At 44.2% G+C, this 22,220-nt stretch overlaps 1 protein-coding gene across 5 annotated transcripts in view; it reads right to left on the bottom strand.

Moving 5' to 3' along the window:
- Positions 1-22,220, bottom strand: part of SLC44A5 (solute carrier family 44 member 5) — a 1,500,346-nt gene that overhangs the window by 828,103 nt on the left and 650,023 nt on the right. For all 5 annotated transcript variants that reach the window (XM_069641896.1, XM_069641897.1, XM_069641899.1 and 2 more), the window contains exon 2: positions 13,562-13,610. In XM_069641896.1, the coding sequence (XP_069497997.1) occupies positions 13,562-13,610 (49 nt within the window). The remainder of the gene's footprint in view (positions 1-13,561; positions 13,611-22,220) is intronic.

Raw genomic sequence — 22,220 nt, 5'->3', positions numbered from 1 at the left:
AAGAAGAAGGGTACGTGTCTACTACACAGCCTTCCTCCTGGCCATAGAATATTACATGCCCCACCTCCGCCCATACTTGCCGGTCCTAAGAGACCAATCACTTAGAGTAGCGTGGGAGCAGCTCTTCGCCTGGGCACTGAATGACTATTTGATAGGGAGAGCTTAAATAAAACAAAACTAACATCTAAAAACGAGCATTTCTGAGAATTTTTAGGCGGGCAACTTTAACGTCGCAAGAATACGCTGCCAGGACTGCAGCAAGGTAAGAGCAAAATGCCGGTGAGATTAGCAGTTGTAATAAAAATAATAGGGATTTTGATGGTCACCGGATTTTTGGCTGCCTCTGTCTGGCAGTACAGCTGTGCTATCAATTTTATTGCTGCACCCAAACCTAATATACCCCCGTTCCTTGCTGCAACAGGTGTTACGTCAGGTGGTAGTAGTAACATTGCACCAAAGCAAAATAGAGTTAAACGCAGCACATACTCAGACAATAAAGGTATTGATAATTATGTACAAGATTCAGCACACGTCACAAACAACATATGGTACCAACACATGACCCGCATTGGTAAGCAGACAACTGAGGATAGCTGCTACGTCTGCTCATTAATACCATACGCCATGAGTGCTTCACGAACATTTGTTGCCACAGAAATAAATGAGAAGATAGCGCAGTGCATAATATACTTGGCACTGTTCCAGACGAAAGGAAGATTCCAAGGAACTGTAGTGCACATGACATGGAAAACACGAGACTCATACCCATATGAAAACAACTTCCTCAAGACCTACTTGAGTTACCACAAGACCAGTTTACATGCGGAAGCATTCAAATATATAACAAGTGGCCCTGCAAAAGGAGAAACACAGAAAGTAACACTGCAGTATCTACCATGTGATTGGTACGCCACTGAAGTTCCGGGTAAACAAGGATGCTGGGAGAGGCCGCTACTGACGATAACAGGAAAGGTGTATCTGGATAACAGCTGGGAGATAGGAGTGATTGGCAGCAACATGGTAACAAAAGAAACTATCTCAACCATCGAGACACACAATCACCGATGTTGGACGACGTGGATCAAGTATGTACCAATGCTCACGTGGGTAGAAGAAGATGAAGACCCAATGACGATACTACCGTTGACTGCGCCCAAGGTATGCTACCAGCATAAAGGAGAAGTGGACGTAGGATATAACACCAACTGTGCAAGTGTGACGGAGTTACCTGAGGGGGGAGCGGGAACAGCAGTAATAATGGACCATTATTGGGCCTGTGGAGAAAAGGCATACCATACACTGCCTCCCCTGTGGAATGGTGTGTGCACAATGGTACACGTCAATGTACCATCACTAGTGGTACCTAAGAAGCACGTCAATGTGGTGAAATTTCCTAGAATGGATGAAGGGGATAAGAGAAGAAAGAGATCTGCACCACTTCAGGAGGAGCAAGGGAACAGGACCAACAGCAATGACACTGTCCTAAATAGAAGAAAAAGACAAGGAGAGCCGCTGACAGGAAATTACCTGTGGGGAAGGTCGGAAACGGCACTAACATCAATACCGCCAGAACACAGACTATTTAGCAGAGCAGCAATGTTCTTCTCCTCAATAATACACCCGGGACTACAGGCTTACGCAAACGCAAAATGGCTCCAAATAACTAGATGGGAACTAATGATGACCATCAATTCTACAGTAAATGGGTTCAACGCAATAAAAGAGGAGCTGCGAGCTGTAAGGATGGTAGCACTCCAGAACAGATATGTATTGGACCTTCTCACAGCAATGGAAGGAGGAGTTTGTGCAAAGATAGGACAATCATGCTGCACGTTCATACCTGCCAATGATGCTGACAATGGTACACTGACAGAAGCAGTTTCGCAATTGGCCCAGATGCACTCCAAAATGACGGATGAAAGCAACGGTGTGAACAAGGATAAGAGCTGGTTTTCACTATTATGGTCATGGATGCCATCCTGGCTGTCAGATGGACTGAAAATAATAGTGGGCTGTACTATATTGGCTGGAGCTACCCTGATCATAATTAGATTTTGGAAGGCACGGAAGGCACGCACTACTGACGAGTTGCTGGAAATGGTGGGAATGCACCCCTTGATGCCTGCAGATGACAGCCAGCATACAGGTGTAATAATACAGGAGAGGGAGAAGCTGCGCACCCAAATAATTACCAACCATCTAGACCCACCATCAGTGAAGATCGAGAACCCAAGAAACCCCAGGAGCTACATAGGAAGATGGGTATACTGTACTCCTGGAGGTACCTGTGAATATATGTATTGGTCCTTTGAAGATCATGTAAACCACTATGGACATCTCGGAGGAATAACTAAGATATGGCGAGTAAGAGGAGATAACGAGAAGGATATGTTTGTGGTCGACAAGTCGACCAGAGGGGGGACTGAAGTGGGAGAATGGAAGACCAGGCTCCCGTCCTTCGCCTCTCGCGCTTGGCCTAGAGGGTCACGACCCAGACACCCGCCACGAGAAGAGTTTGTCCATTTACCAGACGACCAGATACCCTGGTACAGGAACATACGGATGTGTCCATCTGCCTGCCCAGCAGCCCGCACTGGCCATGCCGACACTTGCGGCACGGATCAACTAGACTAAAATCTACACGTCATTAGAGATGCCATGACGACCTAGACAACGGGAAGCACATCTGTACAAATGTACACACTGGACATTCCCACACCAACCTACACGAAGAATATACTCAGTGCTATGACGTAGGCGACAGGCATATTCACGGACGTGCATCTTTATTATTTTTACATAGGCTTTCAGAATGCAGAAACGCAAGACGCGTCATGAACTCTTCTACTAGCTTGCTCACGCTTTTCTTAAAACCAGTTACCGCCATGAGAAGTATAATGAAGACAATACTGGCCATGAAATTATATGCTCCTATAACCTAAAGCACCTGTGCACCAAACGGACAACTTATGCACCAGGCCCAAGTAGGCCTCAAACAAGAGCTCCCGTGGACATCAACAAGGCAAGAGTCAGTTGCTGATCCTGCAGAATGAGCTCGGCGAAGCAACCAGCCAAGGTCGCAATGTTGCAAACCCACGTTCCAAGAGCAAATCATCAAAGGCACGATGTTGCAACCTCGTACTCCGCGCTCCAACGTTAAAGTCACACCGACAAATTAAACCAGACACACAGTGGAAAAGCAATATTAATTGTGCAGAATTCTGCCTCAAACACGGTCCCTCCCCACGTGACCAAGCCGAACCTGACGAGATGCCAAACCCAGGAGAACAGAGGCGTCTGGATCCCTCGCTACGAGACACTGGCAGATACACTTGAAAGGCTCAATGGACATCTGCAACAGTGGGAGCGGTCCCCCGTCCAGCTATGAATAAGTCCTCACATTGTCTGCATGTACCCATAGTGAAACATTGTTGCAACTTACAGGTACACCGAGAGCTGGGAACGACGGTGGTCCCAGGCTGGGAAGCTCACGGGCGCACCAATCAGAACATGGGGCTCTTATCACTGACGCCAGCAAATTTAGCCAATCCTCAGGAGTCTTCATGTAACAATTCTCATGTATCTAATTGTAGGGACAACCCAGATATACCACCTGACTACACCTTGTCCACTAATATCTTTCTCTATATGTGTGCTATACTAACCCTACCACTCGAACACCCAATTAAGAGTGGCAATAGGTTTTTTGTTAACTTTCTGAAGTGACGCAAGTAGCGCGTCATAATACAGTAAAAAGGGCCTGCGAGCCCCACGATTGTGTGTGTGGCAGGACGAACGCGTACGCTCCTTGACCCATCCCTGCCGTTTTGTCTAATAAACAGCAGAGTCACCTTGCTCCTTGTGTGCGTCTCATACTCTATCTCATCTCATCTGGGATATACACGGGAGGAGTTGGGGCCTCCCTGCCTGGAGGTCCGCGGACGGCCCGGCCGACCCCGGCAGAATTTCCCCCCGACAACTGGCTTCAGCAATCATTGGGGATTTCTCTCTCTTGCTAACTGACACATTTAAAAGGATTAGAGTGCACACTGTGATCACTATCATGTTCAGATAGAATGCTATTACACATTATCTTTTAGCCATGTGATTTCCAGAGCCTAAAAGATCCAATAAAGGAAATCAAAAATAGAACTGTATGACATAGAAAATGACATGTATTTTCTAGGACTGCAACATTTCAGTTACCTAAAGTAACATTATGAATTACAGGACTGGAATCAATGTTACATTTCAATGCTTTCTCACATATGTATGTAGCTGGAGTTCCTGCATTAGAGATTTGAAATGACATTCCTGAATCATGTGATAAACATTGTAATTCAACTCTGCAGCGAAACAGAACTGTAAAATGTTTGTGATTTTACATTCCCAAGCATGGCATAGCCAAAGAAATTCAGAATCATACACATGAAGAGTACCAAGGACTATGATCCAGTTGGCCCTGTTTATAAGACTTTTACAAGAAATGGCCGTCCCCCTATTGTGTGCGAGGCAGGTGTTCAAAGCAGAAAAGCTCCATAATGTTAATGCAGGCATTCATTAATGGAAGTGGCTCGGCTTCAAATAAGACATTTCACATAAATCAGTTCCTTTAGCCTGTCAAAGATGCATTAGCAATAAGAGGCCAACAGAAGGGTGATTGACATTCAGATAACTGGCAACAGACATCTCCCTTGGATTAGCCAACGTGAAAGTTCAGTGAGAATATGCACACCAAGTGAATTCTACTTTGAATAGTGGTAACATGGAAGGGGAATATGTAGGTGGTATATTGTCTCTGGCCTCTTATGGAAAACTGCTTCAACTGCACACCAAAGAAATAAATGCATTTACAATGAAGAGAAAAATACTTTAAATGTGTAAAAACGAAATGTCTGAATAAACCACTAGCCAACAATATAAAAATACCCAAAGGTTTTATTTTGAGGAATTGTGGCCAATTTTGAGACGTGAATCGACAGCCCCAAACATTTCTCAAATGTGTCTACAATTCCTCAATATAGCCCCTGATGATTGACAAATATCATTATTTTTTTTTAACTAAGATAGTGATGTTACCTGCAATGTCCAATTCTTTTTATTAAGGCCAGTGGACAGGAGAGAAAGCAATGGGAGAAAGTACACAGCATACTGGGGGTGTAGGGCTCTTGTCCTATTGTAAGTAAACCCACCACTCTCCAGCCACCTCTTCACGCCCCAAGCTCCTTCCCATCCCTGCTCACACTAAGGCACTACTGAGAGGAATTTAAAAAACCCAGTATTTTTGGGTTTAAACCGAGGAGGCACATTTTTCTCTTGGTGGTCTCTTTCTAGGCTTTATAGGATTCAACTGAAAACCGGAAAGCCTAATCATACAGCATAAATGTTATTGCTACGTCTGCGAAGCAATATGTACTTTGGGGCACCAGTTGCCAAGATCTCAGCGTATCTTCATATGTAACAACAGAGTGGCCCATAAGTAAAATACTGTTTTCATCAATTGTTTATTTACCAAGTGATAATTCTTAAATCTTTGGGAATTGTGTGACATAAATGAAACTAGGTCATTCTTTAACTGTGCAGCACATACAGGGAAATAACATTTAAAAAATAGTTATTAATGGAATAGGGCAGCGAGAAGTATCCTTGGCCTCAAGCCCAGGGACCGCATCATAATATGATGCTTGTCCAATAAGAATCCACTATGTCCTATCCTCCTCCTGCACACAATAGAAATCTTTTACAGTAAGCAACTGTAACAAAACTGATTTCCTGCTTATTCAAATCTTTGCTTCCTGCAAATACTGTGGACAGAGCAGCAAAAAGAAAAGAAAATCTGGATGCGCATTTAAAATGACTTTCAGAGCCTGTCTTTTCCATCCATTTTGCACTGGAGAACACATTATTTTATTAATGAGTTAGCATGTTCGTTTTTTTGTTAACGAGGTTAGTTCATTAATCCTCAAATGTGTCTCCTGCAACAGAGGAATTTCAGGTAAAAAAATGTATGCTTTTAACTGTGAAAACATTTTTTCAGTGCATTCTCTTTGGCCCCAAAAAGTCTTCAGTGACTCTCGGTTGCATTACTGATTAAATTCAAATCTCTCTGTTTCATCCACAAGGCAGTCTGGGGCCAGGGACCACACTATCTGCAACTCTCTCACATTAAATATTCCCCCTCTAGACCTCTGCGTTCCTCTGGTACAAACTCTTTGTGTTTCGCCAAACAGAGGGCAGGGGGTTGATCGCTTTACTCAGCTGGCTCCCTTCTTTGGAAAAGCCTCCCCCTCGCACTTCGTCTTGAGCAGGACTTTCTTAAATTCTGGAAGCTCCTCAAGACTTTCCTCTTTACCTCCTCCTGCCCCCCAAACCCCACTCTCCTCTGCTTATCTCACAGTTGCTTGTTTGGTGTTCAGGTCCCTTATTGATCCTCTGGGCCCTGGCCTCCCACACCAAATCGCCCCCAGCTTCGATCCATCCTCAGCACTTCCCTCACCACACCCTGCATCCTGGAGGCTTGCACTTACCATACCTTGCACTTCATCTGATGCTCACCCACGAGCACCCCAACACCTACCCACACCGCTCCCTCCCTTCTGCACTTGCATGTTCTGAATACCCACAAGACATAGTAGGTTTGTCCGTCCCCCGCACTGTATTTATATGTTTATGTATTGTAATGTGTCTCATCCCCTTGTCCCCTCCCTGTTGCCCTGTCGGTGCTTTGAAACAGAATTTACTTGCTGTATAAGCGCCTTACAAGCGAACAATAAATACATAAATCAGGTTAGACTGATTATCGTCCATTTCAACTCTCTGTTCAAATAAACTATAGTTTTGTCAATATGAATACAATTCCTTCAAAAAACAGGAGGAGATGTTTATGGATTTTTGTGTTTAGTTTCACACAAGATGCAAGCTTTGAAACCTTTAAAACTCTTTATCAGCATCAAACAAGGAAACATTGAACAGAAAATACACAGAACACTACTAATCACATACTATTTTGTTTCCCAATAGGTTTGTTGCTCTTACTCACTTTTTTTACTGTGTGACAGACCCTTACCACTTCAGGCTCATCGCCAACACGTAACCGGTTCCCTGTACACCGTCCTTTCAGGAGTCCATCCTCTTTCTTTGCTGCTCTTCAATAAGATAAGCAAAGCATGCTTGTGTTCTGCTTATGTAGTGACTTATTCATATGTCAATGCCTTTGTAGTGAGCGTATATACAACTTTGGAATGGTGCGATCACGGCAGAGAGGAAGCGAGAGCTGTATTGGGAGCTGGACTAACCAGCATGAATCACATAGTGTTTCCCCCCTGTCTCGACTTTGATCAGAATCTTAATAAAACGGATACCCTAAAATATATCCTCACTGCAGGAGTTCTTCTCCCAAAGGTTCAGGAGGCTGATTTCCATCAAGATTTTTTGTGAGAACCGGCAGAAGTATGTGTCGATCAGCTGGTCGATACCGGTCACAGGGATGACCCCAAGGAGGCTGTGGAGTCACAGAGTATTGAGAACCCAGGCAGCATGATACATGCTTCCCCACACAAGGGAGGAGAGCACAAGGGCAAGGTTGCAGGGGAGCCAGAGTATGAGAGACTATCCTCCAGTGAGAGGGAGGACGACACTGATTTTGGAAAACTGGTGCAAGCTGTCCAGGTATGCCTTGATTTTCCAAACAATAGTGGGCTATAGATCGAGTTCTGGAGTTCCTGGTAAAGATTCAGGTGCCCTTCTGCTATATCAATGTCCCTATAGGAGAAAAGGCTGCTGGATTTGGAAGTAGAGAGCCTGTGGAGGAAAGGGGCGGTAAGAAGAGTGATGCAATACGAGGACCAATTCCTCAAAAATATGTTTCAGCTGCATAGGAACGTTTGTCCATTCATAAATCTCACAAGTCTAATTGAGTGGGTACAGAAACTTCAAAATGTAAGCAATAGTGTTCTGATAGGCATACTAAGACTAGCAGGATATAATGACGATCTCAGTGACAGCCAAATATCTGCCAGGAGTGGTGAATATAGTAGCAGATTAGCATTCAAGATAGACTCCAAAAACTGGATGTGGTGATATTCCAAAGGCTGCAAGATCTCTTGGGTCCATTGCAGATAAACCTGTTTGTGTCCAGGCTGACCACACTGTTTCCAAAGTAGTTCAGCTGGAAGACAAACATGGGGTCAGCCAAGATGGATGTTTTTCTGCAGGACTGGGAGCAAAGTTCAGTCTATGCATTCCAATCATTCACAATGATGGTAAGGATATTGGCAAGACTGAGTTAGGAGCTAATAGGCATGGTGATAGTGGTTCAATGGCAGAAATTACAAGTGTAGTATTTAGTTCTGAAGGAACTTTCGATGGATTTTGTGTGGATTCTGATCAGCATGAGAAAGATGCTCACAGACGTGACAAGGGCTGTCCATCCGATGATGCGGGACAGTTCTCTCAGAATGCTGTGTCCTGCAGGATTTCAAGAATTCTTGTAAGATGCCAGGGATTTCAGGTACAGCTTTAAAGCTCATTACGGAATCATGGGCACCAGCTACGTCTAGATGTTATTGCGGGTCATCATTGGTATGGAGTGTTTGGTGTCGGCAGGTCACAATCCTGTGGATGTGTTGGCTCTAGAGGAGCCTCAGGCTGTGTGTAAGCTGTTGAAGTGGATCAGATAAGTTAGAACTGCAGCCTTTAGGTATGGATGCTTATGGGATGGGAAAAGAGTCCAGGGCTTGCCGGAGCCATGGCCAGAGAATATGGCACTAATTCTAAAGACTCTGTTGCGAAACGGTTAGACCTAATTTCATGCAGGTGGGTGTTGGATGCCAGGGCTCTGGACTGCAACAGTAATGTTTTTTCACCAGATAAGCTGATGTTCACTAATGCTAGATGTACTCAGTTCTGTCTGAAGGCGATCTTGTACCCATATTTCCCAGATAACATGAAGCTGTGTGGTGTATGAGAGTGTACAAAATTGTGTCTGAGGCTTTCAGACTGGCAGGCGTACATCAGTTGCTGATTTTTATGGGGAAGCTCCATGTACGAGCATCAACGTCCACTTTGGCAAAATTGGTGAAATGGGTAACCGCGGGAGTTAGTAATTATATCTCAGACTTGGGAATTAATTCAGCAAGAGGAGCTATGGCTTCAAAGGCTTTCATGGTGGGTGGGGTGTTCGAGGACAAGTTGAAAGAAGCGATTGATCTACTATTCCATTTAAGGAGCTTTTATTTTCAGCCTGCATTGAATTTGGCAGCCGCAGTAGTGGCTGAGCTTTGTCCTAGCATGATGCCCACCTCCGGTCTAGCCATCGAAAAAAGATTACTAGACTAGAATAGTGTGGAGTGACTTGATTCTATTTAACACGCAGGGATGAAAGTTATCCCGCCTTAATGGTGAGTGGCAGATTAGTAGCAGGGATGTGTCAGGATCTCCTACTATGATATGTCAGATATGTTTATTTGGTGTGCCCTCTTAATTGAATTGTATTTTTCTGTTTTCATGTAATGGCCAGAAGCAAGGTTGTGAGACGAGAAGTGCAAAGAAAGATAATGACGTTACCTGTTGGTTGCAGTACTTCAGGAATCCATTGAGTTTTCTCTAAAGACAATTTGATTCTTCGACTGTTGAACAATTTGGGGAATTTCACAGCAAGAGAAAGAGGGCGGGATCCTGAAAGGACGATAGGTGTGCAAGGATTTGGTCAGGGATCTGTGATGAGGATGAAGCGGGAAGGGCCTATCACAGAATAATAAAAGAGAGGAAGGACAAGAAACTACGGAGGAAAACACAGGTAGTAGTGTTTTTGGATCATTGTCTGTTCAATGTTTGTTTGCTTGATGATGCTAAATATTTTTAAAGAAGAACAAAAATCTCACCAAGATGTCTTTAATAGGATCAAGTATCCTATCTCTATTCAAGTGTGGGAAATGTGTATTGGCCACAATTGCTGTTGCACCCTCCTTTACATTTTCCCATATCAGTTGGGGACCCACAGGACAGAAAACTGTACAGCTCAAGGCATTCAGAGGAGAAATGTCTGGAATGGTGCTGCTGATCTGTTCTTATGGGACGGACCACACCTATGTGCAGTACAGTACAGTGAGATAAAGCATAACTGGGGAGGCCCCTGATGGTCCAGTCTTATGGACCAAGTATTCTGGCCATGTTTATTCTCAGTGAAGGTACTCACCTATTTAAACAGATGTTTTCTGTGTCAATCACTGTTTACTTTCCCCCATGGAAACAGGCTCAAATATCACTCAGTTCAGAGAGAAAACATAAACATATCCTTGCACGTTGCGACCTCGCGCCCATGCCTCTTAATGGAAGGATGTCGTAGTGCCAGTGGATTTGGGGCAGCAGACAGGAAGATTACAGTCAGTTTCTCCCGGCAATAGAGCCCCGATGGATGATGACTTGGCACAAGTCGTTTTCTCCCCATCAAGACGACAAGAGAAACCCAAAGTGTGGCGGAGAGTGGTGCAGTGGCTGGCCATGATAATCGTATATAGGCACAGAGGTTTCAAGTGCACAGAGGTGAATTAAGCTATGCACCACAGAAGGACAGTAGGTCTGTTCCTTTTGTACTATTCGTTGAAGAGTGCCGCCAGACATCTGCTGTATTTGGTCATGGCAGGACAAATAAAGTGAAAAGCCAATGGTTCCCGTGCAGATTTCCAATTAACCTCCTCTTTAAGTCTGACAGGAGCAGATACATAAGGAGACATTGAAGTCGCGTGAGCTCCCTTTCCCTTGGTGTCGGCCTTAGACTTTCAGAATTGCTGCACTGGTCCAAGCTCTTACAGGGCCGATGATTACTCTGTCGAATAAAAAACCACCAACGATGGCAGAGGCTCATTTCAGCTCATTATTTGCTAAATGATTTCCAGATGGGACTTTCGTTTACCTAATGTGGTGGGAGATTGTACAATTGCAACATATTGTGCATCTAATGAGGTGCAGCAAGAAATGGACTGGGAGACTTCAGGGAAGAATCTGCATAAGATAAGAGGGAGGGGGGTTCAAAGCTGCATCCCACCTCAGAACAAATCTGGGTCTTTAGGGATCTGCTGACACCTCCACTTGCAGTGTTACGTGCCAGCGATCATTGAAGACCTTCAGCTCCTACAAGGCTTAAAGACCATCACTGTGCAGCAGTGCAAAGATCATGAGGAGGACTAAATATGGGACCAAGATGCGTTCAATTCGGGGCAATGCAGAGGCTTTTGCTGAGATGATAAAGAGGCACTTTCTCCTCCCACTTTTACAGGTAAAACCACAGTGGCATCGGACTATGCAGCACCCACTGACAATGTAGGTTGAATCCTCCCATAAAAGATCTCTTGCAGCCTCTAGCTTTGTCATTTCTGCTGAGACATAGTGGCTAATATTTCCCAATCGCTTCTAAAAAACATCCATTGAAGGATTTTGGTCTAGATCAGGTCTGAAAGAAATAATTGCTATCTTCGAATATCTCCTGTGATGCGCTTCGGGTCACTGCTTGAGTGTTTACATTCTAGATGTCCTTCTGAAGGGGAAGCCTTGTCATCCAAGCCTATCCTCCTTAAACTCCCGCTTCTTGGAATGAAACTCTTTGGCACCAACTGGAAGAATTGGCTAAAAGAAGTGGCTAATGATCCTCCCCCAGACTTCCTTCAAAGGACACAGACAGAAGTAAAGGTTGGGTTTGATACATCAGTATGCAGTGCCTGCATTCTCAATGCCATCCTGATTATTTATGGGGATAGGGATGGGGACCGAGTTTCCAGAATCCCCTTTCCAAGCGAGTGGGAGACCCTGCACTGCTGACAGTGGATCTCATCACAAGTATGGCGGTGACGGTAAAAACTGTGCTAATGCAATGGTAATTCTATTACCCCAGCACTACCACACCATCAATCTAAGAGTTTGGCAGTGAAGTGGAGGTTTTACATCCAGGAAAAAGGCGGAAGTGAATATGCCACCTTACCATAAAAATCAACAAGAATCTGCAGAATTATCGCAGCAGAATTACCAACCGCGGTATTTCTGCCGAAATCCCCAAAGAATGGAGAATTACACCTCCCTAACACCAAGTGTAATCCCATGGTAAATTGGCAGGACTAAGTGGTGATAACGGTTATTGAGTTTGTTGGTTATTCGGCTGATTTAGCTCTTAATTACCAGTCATAATGAGGAGTGTGTGGCCACGTATTAGAAGAAATAAAATACCCCTTACCATGCGTAAAAAGGATATTGAAAGGCATCTCAGAGTTTTGTGATCTTATAGAGAAACTCAACTTTCGGCCTCGTTCCTCTATTGGTCACGGAAATACTTGGTGACTTGCAAAATCCTTATAACATATGGTAGGTGGCACTTTATCCCATATATTATTGCCCAATTATCGTGCATTGAAGGGTATAGTAACTACACCCACAAAGTTGAAGAGTCTGGGTGGAGTAGGATTACAAAAAGTAATCCCTCTCCATCCAGGCTGGGTAAACGAGTGCAGCCGAGGGGGCCATGTGGTGTCCAGCGACGACCAGCCCGGTATTGATGAATCTGCAAACCTACATGACGGTGGAGCAGGAGGAGGGGCTAATAGCGTGGGGTATGCCCGTAAGACAATGAACCCTGCTCACCAACCTTCTGAAGAGGCTGTCGCCAGATACTTGTTTGCCCACTGGTGAGGGCCTCCGACCATACACCCGACTTAATTGGGTTTACGTAACAAAAAAGCTAAGCAAACTAGAAAGAGCTGTATCCACCGCCGGCAGCCTGTACAGCCATTTACATAATGCGGACCCTTTTTAGGGAACGTCAGACATTTTTAATAAGTGGTAGCACGCTCATGTATAATGGCGGTGTCGTCACAGAGTCGCTGTCCCAAAAAGCAAATCTAACATTGACATCACTACACCCAGACTGTAACACACCTGTACACAGATTTATTTCCATTGCTAATTTAAATACAAAACCTCAAAGATCGGGTGTTTGTCCTACAATTCTAATTAGAGGTTCTTGAAGCAAAGTACAAATCAAACCTCCCGAACATGTTTGTTTTACAATCTGGATATTGACCTTGACTCTTTCTGTGGGTCAAACCACATCATTTCCAGTCCGTGTGTTCACATTGTTAATCCAGTGTAAGTGATTTCTTGGGTGTGCTTTTCCATTAGCACGCACTGGCTGCAGGCACTTATTTTGCTTTTTTATTAAGAAGAGAATGTAATTTGGACAGGAAAGCGATGTCAATGTAAATTACTATACAACAGCTTGCTCAGTGGAAAACAACATGTGCTACTTCTATTCCTCGTCATCGCTCTTAAATCCACAGAAGTTAGGGAAATGTTACACAGATGCAATTGGGGCCCATGTGCCCTTGCGCCCTTTAACTTGTGCGTTTGCGCTATAACGTTACAATGCAAGTCCATGCCAAACACTTCCAATGTATATAAATAAATGCCCTAAATGAATCAAAATCTGTCCACGAAATAAGCTAATCATGCACAAAGGTCAGTTGTTAACAACTCTTTTGATATAAGCAAAACAACGTCATGAAGATACATTATTTACCTGTTTTGAATAGGTCCTTTGAACTTTGGATCAAACTTTCGAGGTTCACCTACAATGAAAGAAGAACATTTTAAATGTTTATTCTTCAACACATGTTGAACAATTAAAAAACTCTGCTGGTCAATGAATTTCGTTATCACTTGACACCGTTATATGTTGACACATTATGATGGGCAGTAATGGGTGTTAATGACACATTCTCCACTTACAGACCTAGGGCAAAGCCAAGAGTGCCTAACTGTAACAAATCGCAGGGTATTGTCACTGCTTCCATCGCGGAAGCCGCTACCCATGAGGCCAGGAAGGTGAGGACCCAACCGATAGTGAGGTGGACTCAGCGGGTGGATCTCATGAGGAGGGAGCCTCTCCATGGGACCAGTGACAATGATATATGATATGATATGATAAATCATGTGTAACGTGCTTGTACACAAGTGTTACTAGGCGCGACAAGGTAAGGGCGGGAAGACAGAGGGAGAACAAGACACATGATCTTACTAAGCCTTGTGTCATTCAGATCGTGCAAGTGAGAGAACGGAAAGTGCAGGGGGAAAGGGAGGGGAAGTGCAAGGGAGAGGGGAGGGGAGAACATGGCAGTAATGCTCTCAGTAAGTGCAGCCAGGGCAGCGCCGCTCAGGCAAGTGCAAGGAGACAGGGGCTGTAGGGTCACAGTTACAGACCTAAGTGCGTGACAGGCCCAGAGGCAGTACAGGGAGACTGATTTAGAAGAAGCCTGGTACCCAGTGAGACTCTGAGGGTAGCCAAGCAACCAGTCGGGTCAGCAGATGGGTATGTCAGCAGGGGAGGGCAAGAGTGTAAGCAGAGGAGAAGAGGAAAGTTCTGAGCTGCTTCCGGAACTTGAGGTGGTCCGGCTTGAATTTGAGAGGGGCAGGGAGACCATTCCAGAGGGAGGCACCTGCAGAGGAGAGAGATCTACCCCCCCCCAGGGTTCGAGAAGAAAGGTATTTTTGAAGAGAGTGCTGGATGTAGTGTGGGACCCGGCCCCAGAAAGCCTTGTGAACAATGCAAAGGGTCTTGAACTTGATCCTTGCAGCCAGGGCTGGAGAGATATAGTCCCTGGGGTTAAGGGCAAAGATAAGTCTCGCAGTCCTGTTCTGAATTAGTTGCAGAGGGAGGAGAATAGAGGAAGCAGATTGATAAAGAGGCTGTTGCAGTAGTCCAGCCTAGAGAGAACCAGGGCTCTGGAGACAGTGCGCTTCTGGGGGAAAGTGAGAAAGGGAAGAGTGCCTTTGAGGAGGTGCAGCTGGTAGTGGGACCTATTGGCGCCATCCGAGATGTGAGGAGAGAAAAAGAGAGTGGAGTCGAAGATGACACCAAGGTTTTTTGCCTCACATGAAGGCGAAGGAAGAAGGCCCAATTCAGGCAGCTAGAGTGAGAGAGGGGAAGCAGGAGCAGGGGTCCCAATGATCTTAGTCTTACTGGCATTAAGGCAGAGATTGTTGGAGGTGCACCAATCCTGAATCGCGGATAGACAGTAAGAAATGAGTGAGAGAGGAGAGAAGGCTGAGGGGAGCCTGAAGGAAAGCTCCGTGTCATCCCAATAACACTGTAAGTTAGAGGAGAAGGAAGAGATCAGGTGGGCCAAAGGGGCCAAGTAGAGGTTGAAAAACCAGGGTGAGAGGATAGAGCCCTGTGGAACACCACAGGTAGAGAGAAAGGTGGCGGAGAGAAAGAGACTAAACTAGACCTGGGAGGGGCGGTCAAAGTGGAAGGAGGTCAGCTACTCCAGGGCATGATCAGTGATGCCCAGATTCTAACAGAGTCGATTGATCAGGATGGTGTGGTTGACCATGTTGAAAGCATAGGAAAGATCAAGGAGGATGAGGACAGAAGGAATGATGGAATCAGGTTAGAGAGAACCAATCACCTTGGGGTAATGCAGTATTCCTCTCCTTCCAGTCTACCCCTCCTTCCATAGTTACCACTCAGTACCCTGTAGTTCCTCACACTTACATTCACCTTTGTAGAGTTGAGGAAGTTAAGTCTCAAGAAAATTCTGAGATGAAGAAGAGTGATACTGAATTCTACAGAGATCACCAGTTCATTTCTGTGACGAGGAGGAATGGCGGAGCAATGAGGACTATTGATGTGACCCCCGAAGTGGAAGTCTAGTGTTTTTAGACTGCCTTTTGGCCATACAGAATGTAAATCAGAAGATGGACGAACTCGGGTGTCAAGCCTGCCCCGGAGGAACTGAGAGCGAAGTTTGAATGTCGCAAAGGTAGAACCATCAGAAGAAGCTGTAGACCAGGAACACGGTGGAACGAATCCACCATCTGTGAAGGTGCTGCCCCGAACAGGCATAAGTGAGAGACAACCCAAGTACGAGAAACACTTGGAACACAGAGCCAAGCCACACAGCCAAGCATGCTGAAGCTGAAGCTGAAGGGAGCCACACAGCCCGACACACTGAAGGCAAACCAGGTTCATGGAAGACAGCGTGAGCAGAGCCAAGAGAAGCAGATGGTCACCCACAGAGTCAGAAGAATCCGATCAGGGCGCCATGCAACCGGAGCCTGGAATAATGGTACAGGTGCTGCCTGGGTCCATGAGAGGGGCTGGAATCAGAACAAGCAGAATCTAAGGAGGGTCGGTGACCCAAAGCAAGTTGAAGTAAATGATACATGGGTCAAGGTTCCCAAAAGGAGTATAAGGACACCCCAATGTGCAACATTAGTGAGAGCTTGCAGGAGAGTGAACCAAGTGTCCTGGAAGGGCAATGTTAAGGGGTCTGGGACCCAAGGGAATTACAGAAGCACATTTTTGTCGGAGGCCCGAGAGTAGTACAAGGGGAAAGAACAGTTGAAACAAACTGTGTAGCATATCCTATGCGGAACAGTATCTGGCTGGAGAGTACACCAGGACTGTTCAGTGGGACAGTCCAACACACCACGGTCCGGGTCCCATATGAAGATGGGCAAGGTCCACACATATATGCCACAAAGGTCAGGAACCTGCATAAAAGGAAGAGACACTTCAAAGGGGCTGAGGCCCAAAGTAAGTCGGGGTGAGCCCGAGAAAGTCTGAAGTGGCCTGGGACCCACATAGAAATGTCAGAACCAGTCGGGAAGAACTTGAGACAGCCCAGAGGGATCTGGGAGCCATGTGAGAACATCAGAGAGAAGCTGTGACAGCCCAGAGGGATCTGGGAACCATGTGAGAAAGTTGGGGTGAACCCAAGACAGTCCAGAGGGATCCAGGACCAATGTGAAAGAGCCAGGGAGAACCCAGGCCAACCCAGAGGGATCTGGGGCCTATGTGAAAAAGTACAAGAGATTAAAACGAGTTCTGGAGTTCTGAATTTTACAGTCAAGTCTGGCAGGACAGGGTGCCAGACTTGTCGCTACAGTTTTGAACTGGAAACATGGGGAAGGGACTACTCCATTTTGATACTTGGCAACTGTGTCACTCGTGTTTTCACATCATGAACTGAACTTGTCCAGAGAGCAAGAGAAGCCTCCACTTGGATTAAGAAGACAGAGTTTTTTACTTAGCTAGTTTAGTTTAGTGTAAGGGTTGGAAATAGGTTTTAACACAGGACAGTGGGCATTTTTCATTACGGACATCCTGACAGAGTCCTTATTATTTGTGTTGAGGCAGGGCAACCCCTCATAGATATAAGGCAAGATAGGTTTTTTCCTTTTATTTTATGTTTATATTAAAAGTCTTTGCCAACAAGCATGTCATCACAGTGTCAGACTTGTACTTCTGCACCCTTAAACGAACACTCTTAAGATCTCTCGATAGCCGGCCATCACAGGCTCTAACACCATTATGAGTATTTCCCAACACTGTGCCCTATGCATGACCTAGCAGGGGTACCCATTGCTTTCCCCTTCGCACCTATGATCCAGACACTAAGCTATAACGGGCGGTACCAATCAGCTACATACCTACAGTGAAACAGCATGCTACATAAAGAGAAGTTGGTGTTCAAAAATCTGTCCCACAAAAGAAAGAGCGGATGCGTGCAAGAGTGTCTAGCCCACTTTTGCCGACCTGCACTTTTGCTGAGTGCATTTTGGCAGATTATTTTTGCACTTTTTTGGTAGCAAAACGTATATGGTTAGTGGGGTTGAGGTATATGTGAGGTTCACGGTAGGTGTATTAAGGGGAGGTTCGGGGGCTCCACCGCATTTTGCCACAAAAAGAGCAAAAATTGGTTTACACAGAAAGTTAGTGAAAGTGTAGGACAACAAAAATAAATGGGGCAATGGTTCAGAAAACCCTGCAACGGGCTGTCCACTTTCTATGTCTACTCCCTATGCTCCACAGATAGGGAAGATTACAATTTGCTGTGGAGCAGTCACACTTAATATATCAGTGGTTAACAGCAGCTCCTACCCAATTCAGCACAACAGAGCAGCCAACATTGAAATTGCTTGCGTTACAGCCCGTGGGAATAGGGTAGTTATCATGATGCTCAATATTTTTTTAAAGGCTACTGAAAAATAAATAGTAGAGTTTATGTGATAAAGGAGCACAGTTTGTGGCTCATGTGAAAAGGAAATATTGCAGGAGGTCACACAACAAATGTTTGTGGCAACCAGAGGGGAATATGCTCCCAGAGCGTATTGACAGGGTGGTGGCTTAAAGAATAAAGTTAATTCAAAGAAGGCTTTAAAAAACACCTCATTTGTCTCCCCTAGTTTATCACATTCTGTAATAGCCGAAACCCCTTTACAGTTATTAAGGGAAGTTCTGTAGGTTGAGAAGTGGATGCGAAAGTGGTAACGAGCAGGGTGCTGATGGTGTCAGATGAAGCACTTATCTTATTATGACAGTGGATTTGGCATCAGAGAGAGAACTGTTAACATAAGTAATTGGTTAAGGTGTAAGAAGCAGATCGTGGGTTGCAAGGGAGAGCACCCAAAGGTAATCTTGTGTAATTTCGTTCGAGTGCAAGGAGGAGAGCTAGAGATTGTTGTGTGAATTAGATTGGTAAAGGGTTCAAGGAGGAAGAGTGAGGGTACTGAACATAATATAGGTAAATCTGAAGAAGTGGGATTGTGTATGATTCTGGCCAATGAATGGGTTGAGAGAACTGAGGGTAGAGATGTGAATGGGTCTGTATTTAGGGTGGTAAACAAACCAGGATGGGCGAGTGTGTGGAAAGAGTGGAGGATAGAGGAATGTATACGAGAAACAATAGAGTTAGATGTGCAAATAGTAGTTAACAGTTTAAGTATAACAACGTGTACGTTGTTTCTCAGTGGTACTTCTGATGCCCAATTAATGCTATATTTTGGTATTGCTATGGGAAGGTGATGTTTATACCTCCCGGGTGGCCACAACCTTTCCATTATCATAACGTCTAGACACGTGATATTATAATGGATTGTGGGATGAGAGGGGATTTAAGAACTGCTATGTGACTGTTGAAAGATGGTGCTTGAGAGACAAGTGTTGTTTAAGGTTTGGTACACTTCGGCGAGCAATCCAGTAGTGGTAGACATAGTTAGCATAAACAATGAAGATGAACTGCCTAATGTCCACATAACAAACGCCATGGAAAAAAGACTTGGGATATCTGCCACGGGAAAGAACGAAAGGGAAACCAGTTGAACCTTGAAATATGACAAGCAACTCTGCTATTTGATTGGATTATTGGCGACTTTCTACCACGACATAGCGATGGCTTGAGCAAGAAACTGCAGTTAGCTGATGAAAGGGGACTGAGGGGCCCGGTGATTTCACACATGGGACCATCAGTGTAAAGCTGCAGGATGAGAAGTGGCGTTGAGGAGACGTGTTGGCTGTCTGTGATGACCTATAATTACGCCCAAGATTCTATAAAACTTTACAAAAAGGAGGATTGATTCATGATACTCTTATTTAAAACATGCAAGCAAAAAGAAATTCAGCCGTCAACAAGCTAGAGATACATAAATAAAACACTTGACTCAAGCCATTGGTAGGTTTTAATTCACTGTTGCATGATTCCCAAAAATGATCTATAGAAAGGTTTACAGGCGCAAATCATTAATTCATAAGAGGTTTGTTGATGATAATTTATGTAGACAGAAATTAATGCTTTATTGTAAACTGTGGAAGTAATGCTTTAATAAATTCTTAGCTGGGGAGGATGCAGATGTCTGAAATCCATGTTTAAAATCACATGAAAAGGTCAATGATTGGAAAAAGGAAAGTGATCGTTGCACCTACATCACAATAAATAAAAGACAAATGCGAACTTGTAGAAATCTGAAAAAATTAGTGATTAAATAAGAATGTGAATGAGAATGTATTGATTGAAATCTTATGTTTCATGATAAACAGAGACTGAGAAACGATTTCTCTGTTCTAGAACATGTCCAAATATCTCAAAGGAGAACAAGGTTGAACAAAGTAGGTTTGCATTGCTGAAATCCGAGTATACCATTGAAAAAGGTCTACATTGCCAAAAGCCATGAAAATTATTTAAAAAGCAGGTCTACATTGCTGGAAGCCAAAAATAAAATCAAAAAAGCAAGTCTCCATTTCCAAAAGCCAAGCATTGTATAAAAAAAAGTAGGTTTGCATTGCCGAAATCCGAGTAGAGCATTGAAAAAGGTCTACATTGCCGAAAGCCATGGATATTATTTAAAAAAGAAGGTCTAGATTGCTGAACGGCAAACATAGCATAAAAAAGCAGGTCTACATTGCTGAAAGCCACACATAAAATAAAAAAAGCAGTTCTTCATTTCCAAAAGCCGAGCATAGTATAAAAAAGCATGTTTGCATTGCCTAAAGCCAAGCATAGCCCTGAAAAAGTCAATCAGTCAAAACATACTTTTAAAAATGGTTTACCTTCAAGTTCTAAAAAAATTAAGTTCATACATAAAAGATACATGTGTAAAAATATCCATACAATGTACAATATTTACACCATGCGGGGGAGCGTGGAGGGGGTTAGAGCATAAAATTGCAGATCTGAAATAAAAGAAAACACTGAACTGTAAACTAGAGTACCTATGGGACTAATTCGGTGTACAGCTGTTACTAACAGAATGTTAAAGCAATAATCGTCGGGGAGAGCAATGCTGGCAGCCACTGGCTCTTATTCAACAACATCTATATTATCCGGGCCATACTTGATGGTCCTGCCTCTCAACAGCCATGCCCTGTGGATAAAACCTGCAGTGCCAAATACCACATAAGGGAGCAGACATTCTCTTAAAAATCCTATAGCTGGCATTAAATGATGAATACCTAAATTATTCATCAATAGGTTGCAGGTACATACGTCTCAAACGGTCAGTTATTTTGCATATTAGTAAAACGTGCAACATATTTTCTATGCCAGATCCACACATTGGGCACAGGTCAGACTGACTCTTGATTTCCCAGAATACTGGTAGCAATCCAAGCCTGATCTCGGATCTAGAGGGATTTCTCAAAGGGCGAGAGGATGGTATCGAGGTAAACCTTGAACCCCATCTCAACTGTGGACTCAAGATATTCCACTGTAGATTAACATTTTGTGGCATCAATTATATGTTTTTCATACATATGCCTTTTTACCTTGGTTCTTTGGGTATTCAGGATCTCTGTCAGAGGTACCCGTGGTTTGTGCCATAGATCTGGCATGCCCAATTCAAGAAGAAATGCCTACACATGTGCTATCCACTTTAGGCTTTTCCCTCCTTTGAGACTCATGACATGGGGCAAGCCTTTCCTATAGCCCGTCCCTGTTCCAAATCCTGGCCCAATACATTACTGGTCTGTACGAGATCTGATCCGAGACCCTGTTATTATCAGGTTCTAAATGGACATGGGCTGACACAAGTAAAAGTAATAGTTTCTTTAGAAATGTATTTTCACATACACACAGCTTACTGGTGTTAGTATGTCCCCATAATTCTGAGCCATACATGGCGGCTGGGGCCGCTTGTTTATTGTAAAGTTACAAGGCAGGGGAAATTGCCACGCTACCATGTTTTGTGAAGAAAGACAGAATTCCACCACAGTATTTATTTAAGGGATAGTGATGATTTTCTTTTACCTGTGGCTCCCAGCTAACAGGGTCCTCAAACTGTACTCCAAGGTAATCGAAGTGAGTGACTTGCTCAATAATATCGCACACAATCTTAATGATCTCCTTTTTGCATGTGGCGGTCTCAAGACCATCACTTTGCAATTTGCTTTTTTTAAGGATACCTTTAATTACAAGCATTTATTTTCAAAGATAGTCAGGGCACACTTCAGGCCCTGGGGTGTTGTAGCCAAAAGGACTGCGTCATCCATATAGAAGAGGGCATATAATGGTGATGAGGTAAGACGGGGCCTTTTCACTTAGATAGAATATTCCACAGTTGCTCTTTTGAAAGAGTATCAAAGGCCGTTTTTAGGTCCAGAAAGACTGCATAAAGGTGAATTTTCTTTAACGAAGTGTATTTAGCAATAATCAAAATGAAAATAAAGCAGTGGTCTATGTGCCCATGTATGACCTAAACCCCGCCTGGAGGTAAGTCAATCAGTCAATCAGTTTCTTCTATAGCACACTATCACCGAAGGCATCATGGCGCTGTTGAGGGATACCGTAGAGACTGGATGGCAGACTCACATGAAGAGAAAGATTTTGAGCCTTTGTTTAAAATGTAGGGAGTCCGTAGAGCTTTGCAGCTGGTAAGGCAGCGAATCCCAGAGCCTAGTCCCT

Source organism: Ambystoma mexicanum, chromosome 1q (genome assembly GCF_040938575.1).
Source record: "Ambystoma mexicanum isolate Mex_15411 chromosome 1q, UKY_AmexF1_1, whole genome shotgun sequence".
In the NCBI taxonomy this organism is placed as follows: domain Eukaryota; kingdom Metazoa; phylum Chordata; class Amphibia; order Caudata; family Ambystomatidae; genus Ambystoma; species Ambystoma mexicanum.
The sequence above is the reverse complement of the archived record's forward strand: the minus strand, read 5'-3'. Positions and strand labels throughout refer to the sequence as shown.